General features: G+C 34.3%; 2 protein-coding genes across 3 annotated transcripts in view; one reads left to right on the top strand and one right to left on the bottom strand.

Annotated features, from left to right (window-relative positions):
* LOC146136200 (DENN domain-containing protein 5B-like) overlaps positions 1–7,196 on the bottom strand; it is a 31,352-nt gene extending 24,156 nt beyond the window's left edge. Inside the window, exons 1-4 of one of the 2 annotated variants that reach the window (XM_083395119.1) lie at positions 6,603–7,196; positions 3,784–3,866; positions 1,814–1,988; positions 930–1,129 (exon numbers count right to left, since the gene is read on the bottom strand). In XM_083395119.1, coding sequence (XP_083251245.1) covers positions 930–1,129; positions 1,814–1,988; positions 3,784–3,866; positions 6,603–6,741 — 597 coding nt within the window. In that variant the 5' untranslated portion in view covers positions 6,742–7,196. The remainder of the gene's footprint in view (positions 1–929; positions 1,130–1,813; positions 1,989–3,783; positions 3,867–6,602) is intronic. The other variant, XM_083395118.1, reaches the window with a different exon arrangement.
* Positions 7,197–13,341: 6,145 nt separating this feature from the next.
* LOC146136199 (uncharacterized) lies at positions 13,342–20,201 on the top strand. Its single transcript, XM_083395383.1, has 4 exons — positions 13,342–15,076; positions 16,343–16,523; positions 16,817–17,749; positions 19,225–20,201. The coding sequence occupies exons 1-4, from the start codon at positions 14,817–14,819 to the stop codon at positions 19,315–19,317; spliced, it is 1,467 nt and encodes a 488-aa protein (XP_083251509.1). The 5' UTR covers positions 13,342–14,816; the 3' UTR covers positions 19,318–20,201.
* Positions 20,202–20,523: the final 322 nt, after the last annotated feature.

Here is a 20,523-nt window from a genome sequence, read left to right as displayed (position 1 = left end):
TATCATACAATAACCAAACTAACCACTATAAGACATTGCCATTCCCCTAAGTCAGGGGTTCTTAACCTTTTTTCCCCTATTACCCATTTCTGTCAAGATCAAGGCCCATTACCCAAAATCTAATTTTATCCATTGTGCTATTTTACCTTACTAAAAATATAAATCAGAGTTATTCAACAAATTATAGCTTTCTCGTCTCAACACTAACTTCAAATGCACACTTATAGCTACTGTATGCTACTCTCAACAACTCCACTAAGAATACCTCCGAAAATAAACACTAACAGCAAACTGATTATGAAAAAATAGCTAAGCTCAGCCGTTATCGAATACAAGAAAAATCTTACTATTACGCCACATAAACATAAACTAAGTTAAACCGGCCACAAAAATGATTACTATGACGAAACAATTGTAAAAATGATAAAATATCCTTGTCCTTGTTTGGTTGTTTTAAATTAAAAGGACTCAAAACATCAAAAAAGTGGAAGTAATAAAGAACTTAACCACTTACAGCTGTGACATTGTTTGTTACAACCATAATTCTAAATCTTCTGTTTCAGCTGATTACCCACCTGCTATCCTGAAATTACCCACATGTGGGTAATTACCCATAGGTTAAGAACCGCTGCCCTAAATATATATAATTGGTTGTGCCTAAAAACTGTCAGTATTACATGCAAAATATTATTCTTATAAACAATGATAATGACAACAATGAACCTTAAGACGATTTAGCCTAACTATAAAGCCAAAATTATAAGGCATATCATGATTTTTAAATTATAAGATCAACAGCAATCACATTGATTTATATTGTGACTCATAGCAAACAGTGTGTCCATAAATAATTGTTTAATGAATATCTAAATTTAATTGGAAAGATGGACAAAGAACTTGTTTCTCATAACAAAATATAATGCAACTACCTCATATAGAATGTTATACAAATAACTTTCAATTGAAAGATCAGTAGTTCTTAAAGAGCCTGGAACTTCAGATATAAAAAGTTTATGAAGAAAATTCAACATTTTTTCACAAGTCCTAATTAGGCCAAGTTGGGTGATAAAACCAAAACTTTTCTCCACATAAATCATGTCAACATCCTTAACTTCCAATAGCAATAAATCTGTAATAAAATAAAGTTGTTTTAATTTTGCCTTATTTTGGGGCTTAGAACTGTTTTATAGGTCAAAAAAATAGTTATAAAAGAAGGATATTACGCCTGTGCAAGGTCAAATTAATGTCTCTACAACCAATACTTTAGCATGTCAATTTAATTAAAATTAACATATAATTATATATATATTATATTATATATAGTAGCTTTCAGGGTCCGGAAGCCACAGTAAAACATAATTGGCTCCGGCTCCAGAGGCATCAACCACTTAACCAATGGCTCTAGCTCTGGAGCTGGCAATTAGCTCTGCAGCCACCAAACGCACATCCAATTGCCCCAGTTTCAAATTTTTACCTGTAACTTTTTCTAACATGTTTCAGCACAAGGTAAATTGTGTTAAATTTGCCACACTGAACTGCTTAGTAGTTTTTATTTGAGCAATTGGATCAGCAAAAATAATAAAATGGCCTAAGCTACAGAAAAAAAAATGGCCCAGGCTTTGGCTTCAGCAAAAATGCTTGGTTGCAGGCATCAGCTCCAAAGCCCTGGTATACTTATCTTATATGTCTGCTAAATATTGAATGACTGTAATATCAAATACAATTGTTTGTTAACTGCGAGTGTAATCTCAATTTGGCTAAAACCAAAAACAAATATTATATAAAATTAAAAAGGTAATTGCAATCATGGTACCTTTTAACTCTTGCTGTAACTTAACATTAACACATGGCTCAAAACAAGATAAAATATGTCCGTAGGTTCTTGTTCCATCTTCTCTTGTAATTAAAAATGAGTGACAATGAGGTGGCCGTGGAGAGCAATCACCAACAAATACTGACAATCCTTTAGGAAAGCACAATTTCCATAACTGTAGCAAAACAAACAAACTGAATATAATAAAACATACTAATTATTAGGGATGTTAAATGTAGAATCCCAGAGGATTCTAGAATGTTAAGTTTCAAATCTAGAACACCAAATCCAGAATATCAAATCTTAGTATATTCTTTAATATTATTTTAATAAATTAATCTTAGTATATTTTCCAATAATTACTTTTTTTGTGGCGGATATTAATTATAATATACCCTATTGTGACAGCAATTAACACGTTCACTGCGATACGACCCACCGGTGGTGGGCCACCAAAAATTCCTGTGTTTTTCACGTTCATGGCAATGCGATGTTAATTGCGCCTCAAATAGTTTTGACGGTTTATAATCAGGTACTCATAGTAGTTAAACTTTAAAACTTAACATATTCAGCTTTTTTCTTTAAAATTTTTATTTATTATGTTAATTGGGTTTATTGGTTGAAAATTATGAGCGGGTCCTATTTGTTCGCTATGAAATAGTGTGCCGTTAAGTTATTTGAAGCTCTCTACGCCTATCTAGCGATAGTAATATCCAGCAATACATATACCTTTTGTAAGGTTCGTCAATATGCTATTGATGTAAACCAAATCGCTAGTAAACCATAAAAATAAAATTACGATTCCTTTGTTTGTTTTTTAGGGGTGAACAACCCAACAATCGGGTGGTTTTATGGCGAATTAATAAAAAAGTTAATTTATTAGAAAACTGTTGGTTGTACTTTAGAATTTAGATAAAAAATGATCAAGAAGATTGTATATTTTCTTGTTTGGGCCCAAGTGTTAGGGGAGCATATTTTTGGAGGGGGTTTGAAAAAACTAAATTTTAAAAATATTGAAAAACGTAAAACACATAACCAAAGTGTAATATATAATATAAAAAAAAATTAACCTGGTACATAACTCTCTATATAATAACCCAACTTATGAACCACCCATAAAAATAAGGCCCTGAAAAATATCCCCTGACAAAATATACGACAACCGCAACCCCATAAAACGATGCAGAATTCATTTTGCAACAATTAAAACAGAAATTACTCACAATATATTACCTACGATCTATCACAAAAGCAAATAGTTAAGCTTTACTCTAAAGTTGCTTAAAATTATGTGACCCACCGGTGGGTCAAATCGCACTGGCTACAATATAGTTTGTGTTTAATGCGATTTGACCCACCGGTGTCCAAACGATTAAACTGTTTGAAAGAACTCCTTAAAGCGAAGAAAAAAAGGCAATGAAATTTGGCGTCAAACCTCTGGCGGCAGCTAGCATGACAGAAAGTTCAAGGTAATCGCAACACAAGAAAACAACGAAAACCGCAGCGAACGTTTTAATTGCAAAAACATTGGCTAACATATTTATAAGTATTTGTAATAAAAACTAATCTTCCAAAGTTTAACATTCTAAACAACTGCCATTTAAAGCAGTTAGATAAACTGCAATGCATAACTACATAAAAAAAAAAACACAATTTTTTTGCCCATATATAGTGAAGAAACTTCTTAAGTAATACTTGAAAAAATAAATTGAATGTTCTAATTTTATCATTTTTTTTGTTGAAGCATATTATTAATAGCATTTTAAATCTAATCACATTACAATACTTTAAATTCAAAATATAGTGTATATGCATCACAATGCAATGTCAAGTATCATACATCCCTATTGACAACTATTACTTGTCAAGCATTGCCACTTATTCAATGTTCATATTAGCTTCTGGTGACAGATTAAAAAAAAGGTAACCTTTTTTGTAGACTGATCAGCTCTAATAAAAAAAATATATACCTCTGCAGAGTTCCAGGGATTATCATCCAAGTTTGTTGGAAAATGTAAAAGGACAGAAGAATTAAGGCATTTTTGTAAAGGATCTAAAAGAAACAATAAAATTTAAAATAAGCAACTTAAAATATTTGCCTTAGTTAAGTTTAAAAACAAAAAGCTTGTAGTATAGGATTTTAACAAAATATTAAAATGTAAGTTTGTAAATAGTTAACAACTGATAGCTTAAGCGTTGTCTAATATCAACTTGGCCAAAACAAAAATAAAACAGCAGGTTAAGTCAGGGTCATGATACAAAAAAGCAGGGTTTAAAATTTTAATTTAAATTAATTGCTTTATAGATGTCTTACTTGTAAACGGTGGGGATGTTTGAAAGTAGAAAAATGGATCCTAAGGCTTTATAAATTCCTAAACCTTGTTTATAGGTAGTATATATCAAGTAATTTAAAAACATAAACATATATATATATATATATATATATATATATATATATAGAAAGAATGAAGAAGATTCGCGCCCATCGCGGTCTCTGCCACTACTGGGGCTTGCACGTGCGTGGACAGCACACCAAGACCACGGGACGCCGTGGTCGCACTGTCGGTGTGTACATTTATATATATATATATATGTGTGTGTGCTTTGTTTTTAACATAAAAAGAGGTTTTTTTTCAGATGGAGCATCTAGAATAAATAGGAACCTAGCAGTGCTCCTGTTAAGCACATTTTTTTCTAATCAGTAAACAACATTTTTTTTCGGCTTATGTACAAACTTTTGGGAACTTTCACACATGGCCAACTTATAGAGGAAATACTGTTGCGTAGGCTTCAGGAGACCATTGGAGATATAAAATTTGTAAAAAAAAACATTCTATTGTTTTTTGCTTGATCACTTTTATCACGGAACGGAAATGAGGAAGCAAAAAAAATGAACATATCTTTTTTTTTAAATATATAAAAAAAAATCCATGAAAGACCACAGTCTAGTCCACATATTTTCCACCTGATGTTAATAAATAATAACGTCACAAAATAGAGACATGAATGAGGTCATAAAATAGTGATAGTAAGGATGTCAACTAACAATACATCAAAAAGGAGACTTTGAACACTTCCATTTAGACCACTTTTTAAAAGAATCTGCTTGTTACAAATATTCCATTGCTTTATCCCAACATCGGATATTAGCGCAGACAGCTTTTAGAGATTTTTTCGGCGCTTTTAGAGAGAAAAAAGAAAAATGTCAAATACACCCTTGCGAATCAGCCAACCTAAACGAATACCGAAAGGTGAAAGAAATATTCTGCGCTTATGGTGGATCAAACAAGAGACAAAAAAAGGCGTTTTGCGTTTGATTTTGGTTTCGCATTAGCTTCAGAGGCGTGACCTAATTACATTAAAAACATTACTGCTTCAGATGGTGATGTAAACAATGACAAAAAAACGATAGTATCATTTATGAAAAAGAGGGGGGTTTGAACCCCCACAATCCCTTCCCCCCATTGGATATGCCGCTGCTTAAACCCACCCCTACGTACAACAAAAATATATTTTACTGTAACATATTATTAATGTCTTTATCTTTATTTTCTCCTAGTTTGTGATTCAATTTTTCTAAATAAGACTGCACTTGTCAAAGCAGTCCCTTGTTTTTTTTACCCCAGTCGTCACAACTTTTTTAGTGTCTGGGTTGTGTTCAGTATATAGGTTTATAATAAAGTGTAGTTTTTATATGAATAGGAAGATGCATGGTACAATGTAACAAAATACTCTAAATACATACTTATAGGTTTGTAAACAAAGGATATGCATATCAGGTATCGGTAGACATAGTGCAAAAAATTCGATTTCAGTATTGGTTAAAAAAATTGATATCATTTTTTCTATAATTATGACACTAGAAGACTATAAGTTAACAAAAAAGTTTTACATGGGCCCATTTTGGCACTTGTAGCACACATTTTATGGGAACCGCACATATGGTAGATATGTGAGAAAACCCTGGTCTTAAGTGAGAAAATGTTTGACCAAAGTTAAGTGGGTTAGTGAGTTGCATAACAGCCTTATGAGTGGAATACTATAATTGCACCCTATTTGGGGTGGGCCTGGGAGTCGGACCTAAATTTTTTTAAACCAATGGATCTCAACCTTGAATGGTAGTGCCCCTCTTGCATGAGTTATCAACACTTTGTGGCCCCATCTTTATTTTTAAAAAGTTCGTATTGGACTGTCACAAGGTAGGTCTCTAAAGGTATAATAAACAAAAAATAGACTCAAAACCTACTATCCTACAAACACTACCTCAGTATGGTACTTTACCTAACTATACTGAACATCCATAGTGAACTGGTGTGCAAAAATCTTGAAAAATACAACCCTATTAGAACCAGAATTGAAGCTTATTCAGTAAAAATGTACTAATTTTAGAGAAAGATGCCAGTTTAAAATTATAAACATGGATCATTGTTGTTTGTCTTGTGTAATGTGTATATTACAATTGCAACAGTAACTGTATGTAAATTAGCCATAATAAATGCAAATATGCTTGATCAACTCGATCAAGAAATATTATATAGTTTTACACAAGTATGTGGTACTTAAAACCTTATGAACAATTTCAAGTCATACCTATACTTTACTTGATATGATGATTGACTAAGTAGTTGTCTTACTTACATATAGTATTTTGCTGCCCAAAGCGTTTTATAAATGTTAAAATACCTTTATTGTGAGGGTGCATACAATAAGAACAATTTTAATTGTAAAAAAAAACACACTCTATTTGCTATGATATATAAAGTATTTAATATGTGGTTCAATATTTAACCTGGTGAAATAGGCTCCTCGGTGTGCTTATATAACGTGGGCTTTTCTGTTTCTGACAAGCCACAACTGAAAAAATAATCCACAAAGCGAACAAACTCTTTGTTGAGAGAATGTTGTTCATCTGGTGAATGGACAACCATGTTGAAACTAAACCATGTATTTTAAAAAAACTCAAAATATTTCCTGTAAGGCTCAATTCAACCAGGAAAACATCACATATATTTGAAAAATCTTTATGTTCAAAATCAAATAAAAAAATCTGGAAAGTAAACTTAAAATATGATTAGGAAGCAAATAAATTAAAAAAAATTGTTTTAGATTTATTCGCAAAAGTAATAAAATTTTTGGATTTGTATTAAATTTTTTAACATTTAATATCAAGCGGACTGCATGTATAGCGCAGTCACATGTTGCCAACCCATGATTCAAAACTTAAAACTAAAGCAGAAAAAATGTAACTGAAAAGGAAATAGTGATTTCAATGATATACATTTATACTAAGTAAGATAAATTAGCATGGTATTTACGTATTTGAACATAATACTCAGTGTAAATAGATTGCTCTACCTAATATTACTCTCTATTAAACATCACTGATGTCGATTATTATTAATAATATTTTTCATGACCGATCAAGGTGATTTTTATGGAATAATAATATTTTTCAGATTTTTTTTTAATTTAAAAAATATACTAGACCATTCTTAGTATCGTTGAGTGTTATAGATTTTTTTATCTTTTTTTTTTATCTTAAAAAATTTACCATATATATATATATATATGTCTTTATTTATTTTGTGCTCACATTAGGTGCTGTGTAGCGCCAGGTCTAAATCATGTATTTGGTGCAGCCTTCCCAGTAAAACGAAGAAATTATAGCAGCTCAAATTGCCTATAAATATATATGGTAAAATTGGATTTAAATACCTCAAGATTGTAATCCTAAGGATCTGATACTCTACTTTCTTCTATAACAGAGTGTTCCACAGTTCTATCTAGAGTTCAAGAAGCTGTAAGGACAGGTCTAATAGCAGTCCACTGATTTGAAATCAGATATATACTAAGAATGTGTAGGAAAGTGCATTGGGGTACAAACGGAAAACGCATTTAAAAATATTGGACATATATTTTTAATATTTTATTATTTTCGGCAATGTAATAAAAACTTGCAAGAAATTTAAAAGAAATGCCGTTATACCCAAAAAAATATTTTGTTTATGTTTTAAAAGCAGCATGTAGATTGCAAATTTGGGATAACCCTGGTGAGATGTTTATGCAGTTTAGAATTGCATAGGGGTAAAAAAGTTAATGCTGAAAATTACATGACTGAAATAACAGTATTACTAAAATTAACACAATTAATAATAAACTTTACTGAAAATTCGAAAGCATGGCCCATACCAAATGGATTTAGACTTGATTTCAGCACATTAACGTACAGGCTTGACTAGGCACACTCACAGTAAGTTTTTAAAAATTATTTCTTAAGTATTTTTTAAAGTTAAATTTGACACAAGTAGCTCAAGAAGCTCCACCTTTCTGGCTATTTTGACTGAATTAACTATTTTGATCCCCAAAGGGAAACCTAAGAAGTTTTCAGGTGGACTATTTATTCAAAGGATGTATGTTAATTCTCCAAATTTTTATTTTTCTAGTAAGGAATTATGCCCTGGTATAGAGTTGTACCACAGCGTTGATACAATTATTAAAGCAAAGCACACGTTAGTGTTTGGATGAGTCAAGTATTATTATTTGATAATATTGCTTAACCTACCCAAATCCAAAAGCAAAACCGCTACCCGCACTGTAACCCAAATAATGTTTGTTGTAGTAGGATTGTAGACCAGCGTCAGCCAATACATATACCAGACCAGCCAATACATATTTTGGCGCTGGTCTAAAATCCTACCACAACAAACATTAATTGGGTTAGGGAGCGAGTTAGCCTTTGGGTTGGGGTATAGGTTAAGCAATATTATTAAATAATAATACTTGACCCACCCTCACCCAAACACTAACCGACACCCTAACCCAAATAATGTGCATTGCTTTAATTTGTTTCAACACTGTGGTGTGACTCTAGACCAGCGCCCATGTTTTTTCAGAACATTTACGTTTGGTATATAGTTATTGTTTTCTTTTAACTAACTTCTTTTGTTCCAACGAACCTTCACTTTTATTATAAGACCAATTCCAAGTGTTTACTATTTTAGTCTATATTGTCATGGGTGAATGATCACAAGACGTCATGCCTTGTTAATTAAATTCACAAAAAGAGTACAACAGGCGCGACAATAAAAATAAAATTGCGCGAGCCGCATACTGAATTTGATATAACCTAACGTGCATATAATGTTCTCGAGTAAACTTGTGCGCTACTATGCAACTTCAACCCATCCTGATTCGTGTTTTGAAAGACTCAGATATCGAACGTCGTCGGCCTACAAATAATGAAAAGAGTGGCTTGAAAGTAAAAACGGCACACCAAACGAAAGTTTTAAGTTGTGTGTTATGTCACAATTACGAATTGTATTAAGGCGACTTTAGATTGCTAGGTGTAAATTTGCCATTACATTCCCATTCCAGGAAAAAAAATTACACAGCACATATGCGATAGTGTGTACTACGGCGCCTTTGGAAAATTGTTTTAAAGTATGGCCTGGTGCATTTCCCCCTGACTACACTACGCAGGGCGCAGAATAAGTATTCTTCCCTATCCCGTCACAGGAACTAAATACAAGAAATTAAAAAGCAAGACGACTAATAACACTGAGTGGAATAGATTAGTTGGTTGGAATAAAATGTATTAGTCACAACTAAAAGAGTAGATAAAAGGGATTCTCGTGTTAGCTAAACCTAGTTTTAAATAAATGAAATCATTTTTTCTAGGAGATTCCTTCTCGCCCCCTTGCGAACCCTTCACGCCCCCTAGTTTTTATCTACCCCCAACCACCTATTTTCTACCCCGAACCACCTACCCACCAATAACCCCAAACAGGACTAAAAATCCGGTGCCAAAACAGCGGCGCCCTGACGGCGCCGGTAAGACTAGGACAGTGCTTCTCAACCTATGGGTCGCGACCCAAAATTGGGTCTCTGTTTGATTTGGTTGAGTCGCTGACTGGAGTCATCATTCACATGTACTAAATTGAGAATGTATTAAGAAAATTTAGGAAGCAATACAAATAATGTATAGTTATTAAAATTCGAAATTATTTATGCCAATGCCTAGTTTTTGTTCGCTTACATCAGTGGTCTCCAACCTGTGGGTCGCGACCCCGAATGGGTCGCCTAAAATTTTTCCGGGGTCGCCATATTTCACCAAATTTCTGCTGTTTTAATGCGATTTATTTATTTTGTTTTCTTTACAATGACGTCAAACTAATAAACGTGACTGACTACATGCAAAAAATAAGCTTGTGTTTATTCTACATAAAAATAGGTGTTTTAACTCTTACAAAGATTTCAACAAATGAGTATATACTTTTGACTTTGAACTTACCCAACTCTGTCCAATTTTGTGAGTTAACTACTCTTTCGTTACGTGGCTTTGTTTACCAAAATTCCGGTTAATGAGAATATTAAGAACGAAACATCGTAAATCGCTTGCAAGTAGTAGAGATTGGCAAAAAGGCTTATGCAAAGTGGAGCCGGGTTTCCAGAAACTGGTTAATTCTACGCAGGCGCAACCACCACACTAAACGCAATTTACTATTGAAAACAAATTGAAATTTTTGTGTTCGTTCGTGTGCTAAATTCAAAATCAATTTAAATAAAACTTTCTAAAATAATTCATTTTGGTGCACATAGCAACAGTTATCTGGAATTTGTATAGTTCACGCATATTTTTTAGTGTTACTTATAGTTTCAGCATTATTTAAAATATTTGTGTACTTATCTGAAAATATGGGATCGCAATGTAATTTCTGAATTCATTTTTTTAATAGGGGTCGCTTATTAAAAAGGTTGAAGACCATTGGCTTACATGAAGCTATTAATTGTTTAGTTCGCTTACAAGAAAACACTATTGGGTCGCCGAACCTTAGTCGTCATACTACACTTAATATTCGGGTAAAAAAAGTTTGAGAAACACGTCCAAACGTCATCAACAAAACGGCCGATGCCAGACCGACGGCCCCCAATCGTCCAATACCCTCTTCCTACAGTTTCGGGCGTTATTTTGGCCGTTTAGGCCATATTCGGATGAATTTATGAGGTACCGGTATTCCGGCAGATGGATCTTATTTAGACGATTTCGATCTTATGCTGTACTGGATATTATTGCGTATTTGGCTCTATTATGTTGTTGGTCGTAATACTATGATTTGATAGATTTTTAGCTTTAGAGTTTAGACATTTGTTGCTTTTTAGGTCTTATATTGTGCGTTCCACTTGTGTATTTGTTGCCCAACCCATATGTTATATTTTAGATATAGCTGAAGATAAATGGCATAATTAGCTTATGCCAGTATCAACAAAACATTCATAATTTGTTTTTCGCGTTTTAAGTTTTATTTTACATTTATGGGATGAAAATTCTGTTAACATTGTCTTTACTTGGTCAGTAGAATGTTTGTAATCTTTTTTCTTGTTTATATATATTTTAGGGGATTATAGTTACAACCTTCCCCAATGCTATATCTCCTGTGAGGCACCCGAGTCCGTAACTACAAATACAGATTACAGCTGTTGTGCATCTTTGGGGCGCCGTCCTGAAAAAAATAATTCGCTTTTAGGCTAAATCGGAGAACATCTATCGGATATAATGTTGTCTGATCTACGTTAAATCAGAAAATAATTTGTCCCTTTGAATTAAATCGGAAAGTTTATGTGTCCCTCTAAATTAAATCGGAAAGAATTACGTATCGATATAACTTTGTTCGCCCGACCGCCGGTGGTTTAGAGAGCATTTTAAAATTGGTTAAAAAAAAAAAAAAAAAAAAATTTGCCATTTTTAGGCTGTTAAAAATACATAATCACACTTTAGGTAAGCTCCCTAAAAATAAAACATACGGTATCAAATTTGTTTCCTATAACAGAAAAGTAGAAAAAACTTCTAATGACACCACAGCGACAAACATGTGTCCAGAAACACAAACAGCTTGAATATAGCTTAAGCCACATCAGGACCTGGTCTAATTTAATACCACTGGCGTTGTCCTGGAATGTAATTCTTTCCGATTTCATTTAAGGTGACAAACAAACTTTCCAAATCGAATTATAGGGACAAATTATGTTCTGATTTAACCTCAGATTACATTACTATTCGATTTAAATACTGTCCGATTTAACCCAAATCGGAACGAAATGGTATCCGATTTAGGTTAAACCGAACAATGAATTATTACGATTTAATTGTTGTCCTATTCAACTTAAATCGGACAAAATTACACTCCGATTTAAGCTAAATTGGACAAAAAGTTGTCCGTATAAGCGAAATAGTTTTTTTACAAACGGCTCCCCATACATATCGCAAATAGCGCCTTAACTACTAAGAAATATTGCAGCTAGCGTGAAACAATTAGGAGAAAGTAGTCGATCGTCGTGTTGTAAATGCCGCGGGCACGCTTGACGTCAGAAGCGCCAAGGTAAGTCATGCTGAACGGAGCTTAGACGGCAGGAAGCGATGATATTGATCGGGTACGACTGCAAAGCTTTCGACTTGTGCTGTTCGCAAGTGCCATTTATGCTTACACATGCATAATTGATTGTGTTAAGTTTTGATGTAGCTGACAATTTTAATCCTTGAGTGAGCAGAAGTGCAGTTTGGTGGTTTCAAGATCCTGAAACACAACAGAGCAGTGATATTACAGACGTTTTGATATCTGATTGTTTTTACTTCGTATCGTTTGGTGCTAAGAAAATGATATGTAATATATTGATATTATTTATTTTCTTTGAGTTAGACCCTGACGAAACACATTTTTAACGCATATCTTTCTTTACTTCAGAAATAGTATAAGTCAATTAAATGCTTAGAACAAGCTACATTAAAACTGCCACATTAAACATTTACCTTACCAAAATTATTTTGTTCTGATTAGTCATTTTCAACTATGTGTGCCACGAAACACCAGTGTGCCCCATGAGAACTTCAAATGTGCCGATGAACTTTTTGTTACTTGAAAAATGTACCGAGCTTATGATACAGACCGTGCCAGTTCCGAATCAGAACCTAGACCCTTTGTTTAAATGAGGTAATGGATCTTTTAACAGAGTGATGGCATCTGTTTAACAATTCTCGTTCGTGTAACCTAGTAACTACTCAGTTTTGGTTATGTAAAACATTTAGAAAAAATCTGATCGAGAAAAGGTATGTGCTTGAGTAAGGAACATAACGAAGTGATATTCATTTCTCCCAATGTGCAACGTGTGACTCTTTGTGTTAAGTATAGTAAGGAAGTTGCTAACTTTGCCGTGTTTTAATTACGATTAACAAGTTACGACAGTGTAGGGTTGCCTTGTTCGATAACACACAATACCTTCGCACATTTTTCTTTAAAATGGCCTTTATCAAGTTGATTTGCCTGCTGTGAAATCAAACCTTTATTTGATTTTAAGAGCGAAAACCCAAAGACTAAAAACGTCATGAAGCGTGGTAGTGTGTACAGGTAATGCATATTAAACGAAAAAAATAATAATGTAAATTTTTAATACCGTATCCTTGTGTTTTAATACCGTAGCCTTGTGTTCGTACGTTTGTTAAAAGTTTTAGGTTGGAGAGGTGCTAATTTTAATACAAAAGCTACATTACAAAACGTAATCGATTTGCGCAAAGCGAAAAGCCTTTATATAGTTTAGGATGTCATTTTTTTTAAATATTTGATAGTGTTGTAAGACGCACGGCACCTTTGGGCTAAAACACAGTCATGAAAATAAGTCAAGACCAATAAAAACGCAATCCAGATAAATTCTGCATTAAAGTAATTAAAATAGGCAAAAAATATAGTGTTTTAAGGGGCAAAAAAATTAACATAAAACTGTATTTTTTCATTATTGACCCTTATTTATAAAACTTTGTGTCGTAATCAATGTCCGTCGTTTCTATTAAATGCAATAGAAATAAATTCCACAAAAAAAGCATCCCAAGAAATATGTTTTTCGTTAACTAATATAAAATTACTGACTTTGTTTAACACAGAAAAATCTAAAACAGCGATCCTCAACCTTTTATGTCTCGTGGCCCCCTTAGAAAGGCTTTTAATCCTCGTGGCCCCCTTCTATTATAAAAAAAAATAGCTAGAATTTGTGGCGGCATAATTCTTCTTTCGAGAATGCTTTTTATCACGGTGATTTATCAGTTTTGAGGGACGTAACAACACATTTAACATCACCACGGAGCAGTGCAGATTTGCGAATTTTCGTCATTTGATAACACAAAACCTTGGTTAAGCTTTCTGTAAAAATGTATTTTCAATAGTAAACATCTGAAAGTATGTGCAATTCAACTATTCTTTGTCCTCTTAAGCTGGCTTTAACACAATTAATTTTACAACAACATTTATCAATGGAACAACAACAAACCTATCTCTACGTGCCAAAATGGGAATATAGTTATTTGACTTTTTGTGAAAAAAGTTTTCAACTTGTATTTTTTTAACATTCTAAGTTGCCGTTTACAAACTAATTAAAGTGCTGGTTAAACGTTCTAAAGAAATACGGAGTAAACTACAAAAACACAAATGTTGGTTGTAAGTGATGTAACTATGTTTGGTAATTAGGCGACAGACAAAGAATTGAAAGCTTGACGTCGACTGTTGTAAAACTTCTCACGAATAGTAACATGTAAGAAAAAATGCGTTACAATAGGTCAAAGTATAGGTTTAACACTACAAGATTGAGTTTAACTGAGAAAATTGAAAATAGTGACACGGTTTTGCAATACCACGACATTGCTACAGACTTATGCTCGTGGCCCCCCAATGACAGCTCCGTGGCCCCAAGGGGGCCGAGGGCACGGTTGAGAAACCGTGGTCTAAAAGGTATTTGCTTAAACTTATAATCATTGTCGTCATTTACTTGCAAGCGCTAGGGGTTTGTTGTTTATAAATATTTAGCTCGTCATTGACCCTTCCTTTTTTATTTGCCTTTAGTAGTAATTTGTATTTTAAAATTGCGATACAATTGCCAACGTAACCTACTTTTCTTCTGCCGACCAGATTTAGAGTTTGCGTGTGAAGCATCTTTAAACTAGGGCGCCGCGTCGCGTAAGGCAATGGATAGCGAAAACGAGGTCGAAAACTTGGCTACAGTGACAACGAACGAAAGTGAATCGAGAAACGAAGAACCAACAAAACACTGTTGCCATGTTGAATTTCACTGGAATCAGGAAGTGGCCCAGTACGGCGACAAGCTGCTTCAGCGACTTAACGAATTTCGCAAGAAAAATATGTTCTATGACGTTATACTGAAGGCAAACGATTGCGAGTTGGCAGCACACAAGGTGGTTTTAGCTGCGTGTGGTGGCATGTTTCGGTGAGTAAGTATTCAAAAGTCAACAGCGACAAGCAATGTGCGCCAAACACCATAATTTTGAACTATCGAATTAAGAACAATTAATTATTCGCTTTTTATTTACATATGTCGGTCGATCGGTCGGTCGAAAAATCGGCAAACGACAAGTGAACCTCATTATCTGCACAGAGGGCCCTTGATTAAAATGTTTCTAGCTCTTTACCGCCAATCGACGAACTAAATAACTAAAAGAGGTTATAACGACTTCGGCGCAGACACTTTTACATGGTGTTTTCTAGGGCGGTAACCCAAGGCGACAAATAAATGCACGCCAATCACCGTTATTTTCGTTCTACCGAATGCAATTTCCAGCCTTATACAATATATTTTCCTAATTAAGTTTTAATAAAACAATGCACAACAGTTATTGTGTGTGTCGATGATATACGACAGGGTTTCCCAAACTTTTTTGGACCAAAAACTGACAACATAATGGGACGGATGAGATTGCTTCCCTCTGCTTAAATCATTAATTCATCATAAATTCAAATCGCAACAAGTAAGCTTTACGATACTGGACAGCAAAAGCTTTCGAAATCAATAAGTTGTGAATAACTGCGGCAATTTAATTATTTTTGAAAGTACACATACTGTACAACAGGGGTCGGCAAACTTTTTTTAGTCGCGGGTTAAAACCAAACTCAGAAAGGTCTCTGTGGGCCGCACAAAATGTTAACTAAGAATTATGTTATTAAAATGTTAGAACAACTGTTAATCAGGCGGGCTTCGGATATGTTTTTTTGCGTATACCGGCATTTCTTTCAAATTTCTTGCAAATTTTTATTACATTTCAAAAATAAATAATTAAAAATGTATGTCCAATATTTTGGAACACGTTTTTCGTTTGTACGCGACGCACTTTGGCACTTGGCAGTCCGTCTTCCACAGCGCAAGAAGCGCTAATCTAGTTCAAATGACAGCATCATAATGTAAACAAACCTGATGTATAAAGATCGTTAACGCAAAGCACGAAAATTTTTCGCACTTACATAGTTAAAATAGTCAAAAAGTATAAGAAATGGACTTGTGTCTAGTTCGTCAAAGGATAAATTACATTCGCGGGCCGGATCCGACCCCTGCTGTCGACCCCTGCTGTACAACATATATGTGTAACTTTTTAATTTCTTGTCATATCGCCACGGACCACCTGAACAGTCGTCGCGGACCACAGTTCGGGAAACCCTGATATACGACTTTCCTAATTTGGTGCTTTTTTGCAACAACTAGGTCTCATTTTGTTGATTCAAAGACGAAGATGATATCAAGTGATGTGCGTGAAGTGGAATTTTCTTGTTCATCAGCTGGACTCAAACCTATTCTTCAATTCGCCTACACTGGCGTGCTCGAAATAAACCACGCAAATGTGCTCGACACTCTGCAAGCGGCTATTATCGCGGAAATGAAAGAGGTTGCTGAATTTTCAAATAGCCAAAACAAAATGTAAATTAAGTGTGACGTGCACAAACAGCTAGGCTACTCAATAAACTTTGCTTTTGAACTTTATTATGTTATAAAACCTAACGCTTGGCATTCATTAATATACTTATATAAAAAATCTGTATTTTTTGTCGGTAAACTACATTATAGGCTAGCAATTAAATAAAAAAACCGTAACTCATTTTATTAAACTTATTATTAATAGGTAATTGCAGATTTGTTGTGAGTTATTTTAATCGATTTTTGTATACAAATTTAATTCAGGTCCAAGAAATTTGTGCTGATTTAGCGTGGTCGCGATTTGGCTGGATACTTCCTTTTGACGGTTCACCAGATTCTCTTCAATGCAACAACCCTTCTAACTCTAATCAACCTGACAACGTCCAAGATGCTTTTGCAGCTGTGAAACGTTTTGTGGAAATTTATTCGCCAAGCTTTCAAACTGATAAAAATGGATCTGAACATTCCACCGAAGAAGTAACAGAAAAAGTCATGGGTTCAAAAACGTTGGTCACTGAAAGATTGGGTGATCTCCAGCCTGCTTATAAACATATCCTCGACATATTGTGCATCGCCCAGAACCTCATGAAAGCCAAGTCAGAAAAAAAACAAAAATCTACCGAGCCCGAAACCGTTAAAATCCCGAACGACGTAAAGGTTACGCCGGAGAGCCTTAACAAAACTAATATCTGTGACAAACCAACAAAACAATCGGTAGACGAGTCAGCCAGCCCTTCACCCCCACTTGTCAAACAACGAACTTCGGTAAAGGCAAAGATCAACCAGACTAAGATCGAACAGGAACAACATGAGATTAACATGGGTGAGAAGTTACCACACAAACCTATAACTAAACCAAGATCAGTGACCGCCCCAATTCAACACGATGCGCCGATAAAGGTAGACAGCAAAACAAACCGACCACCAACCCCGCCAAAAGACCCACCAAAGCCTCGTTCAGCAACTCAAGCAACACCAAATCATAATACGTCTAACAGAAGAAAAACAGCTGCCCCTAAGCCACCCCCCACTCCCCCTCCTAACCCACCAGTTGTTACGCCTCTGAACAAGAAACAGTTATCGAAAACACCAACTGCAATTTCTAAATCAGTGAAGGTCCCTCCACCTCGCCCCGCCGGAAAAATCCCGCCGCCGAGACCGAAGCCTCCGTCAATAAAGAAGAAAAGCAACAAGGAGGTGAGCGATTTAGCTAACTAACCGGGCCAACAAACCGACCACCATCGTAATTTCATGTCAATTCACCAGCCCATTTATCTCATGATTTCGTTTCAAACAAATACGTATTTTATAATGCTTTTTCTATCTCTGGAGTTACGGCCTTTTCTTAATCTTGGGGGACGGGTGAAAAAATACGAATCCTTTCGGGGACAGGAAACCAGTATTTCGAAAGCACGATATTTTACTAAGACAACTAGGGCAAGGAACTAATTAAAACACTCACAGGGACTTAGGGAGTACTATATAGCATTACAGAGTTACTGTTGAATCTTAAAATGTTAGTATAACATTTAGACACTTAAGAATTATTCTTTATTTTAGCATAATCCGAGTGCAAGGCACCACAAGTAGGCTAAGGCACGTTTTCCAGATGGACTGCCAATTTTTCTTAAAGATGTGTCAAATATTATGGATTAATCTTAGTAATGACATACTATAAAATAAATACACTGTTTGTCTGTTTGTGTCATTGTGAATACCAAATACCTCAAAAGACACTCTGACTTAAATTTTACCTATTCACATAACTAAAATAAGGTCGATATAAATGTAATAAATATTAACCTGCTACAGATATTTGTTTCGTTTTTTTGTGTTTGCTTTGCTAAGCATTGGTGAGAATGAAACGTGCTTACCATTTTAGAAGTTTAATAATAAATTTGATGCCCATGTTGTGACTTGAAATTGATTTGCGTAACGAATGACTTCGAAAGGGATTGACTTCTATTTGTTGAAAATAACTTGATTTGGACTAAGTTGTTTTGCAAATGACTTGACTGAGACGTCATTTGAAAATGCGGTAACCCTTAATCTTAATCCAGGGATGTTCAACCTGCGGCCCGCCTGATATTTACGTGCGGCCCACCACTAATTCTCACTTTCAGTAGCCTTTATTAAAAACAGTTGTTTCGACTATCATCAAAACGTGAAGATCGCGCAGTATTTGTTGTAGGCGTAATCTTGTGTTTTTTTATAATCGAGTCTAATGTCGCATTTCAACATCCATCGAACACTTTGTGCACCCATCATTGCTAGACAAGATGTTTGTTTTTCTGAATGTGTGTTTTTGCGGACCGTTTTAAGGAAATATGTCAGCCCAATTACGTAAAAACTTATATTTCGCATATTTGCGCATAAGTTCACTCTCGAAGAACGGGTGTTTATAAGTTAGGTTGTTTTATAACGTCACGATATGACGCAACTTATGACAACACCCATTTAATTTGAGAGGTTTTGCGGCCCATCGAAATTTTTAAAGTGGCAATGCGGCCCATTCTGCTAAAAGGTTGGACATCCCTGTCTTAATCCATTAAAATATTTTTTGCGGAACAACAAATGAATGTTTATTGCAATTCCAACAACAGAAAATATGCTCATTCTAATAAGAAATTACAACTTTTAAAAAGAGTATCAACGTTTTTTTTCATCTCCAGATTAGAAATACATCTGCTCCAGTCGAGTACAACGAAGCGTTAAATCCATTTTCGGTAGATGAAGAAACCGAGGTAAAATTAATGGTTGTCTAAAACGATCAGTAAAACCGAGAAATATAAGCAGGCCTATAACGACATTTGATGTTTTCAAAAGCTTTACCACTGGGAAAAACAAGATATGACCCGAAAAAAAAAAAAACTTTTTTGAGTACAAAAGTTTGTCTGATTTAAAATTGCCTATCGTCAACCAGGTTTCGATAATCCGCGTAACATATTACTAAAGTGCTTGATATTTATAATTATAACTTTTATTAATATAATCAGTTTGATATAAACAAACGCTACAACCCTTGAAAGCGATATAGGCCTATTGACAAGCAATTGATGTATATATCATTTTTTTTTCCTATGGATGTTGTATTTTTATTTTATTGGGAATGGTTCTTGAAATGTTAAATTTTACGCATGACAATCCTATCTGGTAGGTGGATCATTCTGATTTGCCAACGAATCTATCTTCAAACAACGAAGAAGGCGCATGTGTAAGCGACTCTACGAGGAAACCAGTGTTAGACAAAGACCTGACAGACAGTAACCAAACCTATGATTCCTCGCTGAACCCCTTCGACAAAAACAAAAATTAAACAATTCTTGTAGCACGTATCTGTATGTAACTTTTAATTAAAAAAACAGTTTTTCAAAGAGTGTTGCTGTATTGTTTGGCCTAAAATATTTTTCTATTTTAATATGAATCTAAAATAGTTTGGCAACCAAATGTGTTGATTTTGTGCAGTTATGTTTTAAGAACTTCTAACATAATCGTTTAATTTTGTTACTTTTTACCAAGTCTATAAAGTAAATACTTTTAGCGTTTATTTATTTATTCTAATATATATTTTGTAAATCTTGAGACTGGCTTGACTTTCATTGCTGGTCAATGAAAGTTTATTCGCGCTCCAATGCAATAAAATATAACATTTTACAGCAATATTATGGACATCGAACAATCATTAAGGCGACCACAAACTTCAACCAACACCTGTGAAGTCTATTTGTGTAGTTGACTTTGTCATGGTATTTAATGCACTTGTAATTTTTATAGTTCTTACAGTTCCAACCAGAATATTGCACATCATTAAGCAAACATTAAGTAAAAAAGCATATACGAATTTAAGGTATAGTTGTTTTTAGGGTGTCCTTTAGACATTCTTTTGCGCGAAAAAATGCGTTAAATTTGTTAAATCGCCAAGGCTTTTTATTTTGAAAGAAGACTTAATGTCGTCATAAAATTGTTATTGT

The sequence above is a fragment of the Ascidiella aspersa genome, chromosome 8, assembly GCF_963924565.1.
Source record: "Ascidiella aspersa chromosome 8, kaAscAspe10.2, whole genome shotgun sequence".
In the NCBI taxonomy this organism is placed as follows: Eukaryota; Metazoa; Chordata; class Ascidiacea; order Phlebobranchia; family Ascidiidae; genus Ascidiella; species Ascidiella aspersa.
The sequence above is the reverse complement of the archived record's forward strand: the minus strand, read 5'-3'. Positions and strand labels throughout refer to the sequence as shown.

Bases quoted from the DNA above. Each gene is read 5' to 3' on its own strand.
- LOC146136199 (XM_083395383.1), top strand. From the start codon at position 14,817: ATGGATAGCGAAAACGAGGTCGAAAACTTGGCTACAGTGACAACGAAC. The intron at 15,077-16,342 runs GTGAGTAAGTAT...TGCAACAACTAG, and splicing joins GCGTGTGGTGGCATGTTTCG to GTCTCATTTTGTTGATTCAA. The intron at 16,524-16,816 runs GTTGCTGAATTT...AATTTAATTCAG, and splicing joins TTATCGCGGAAATGAAAGAG to GTCCAAGAAATTTGTGCTGA.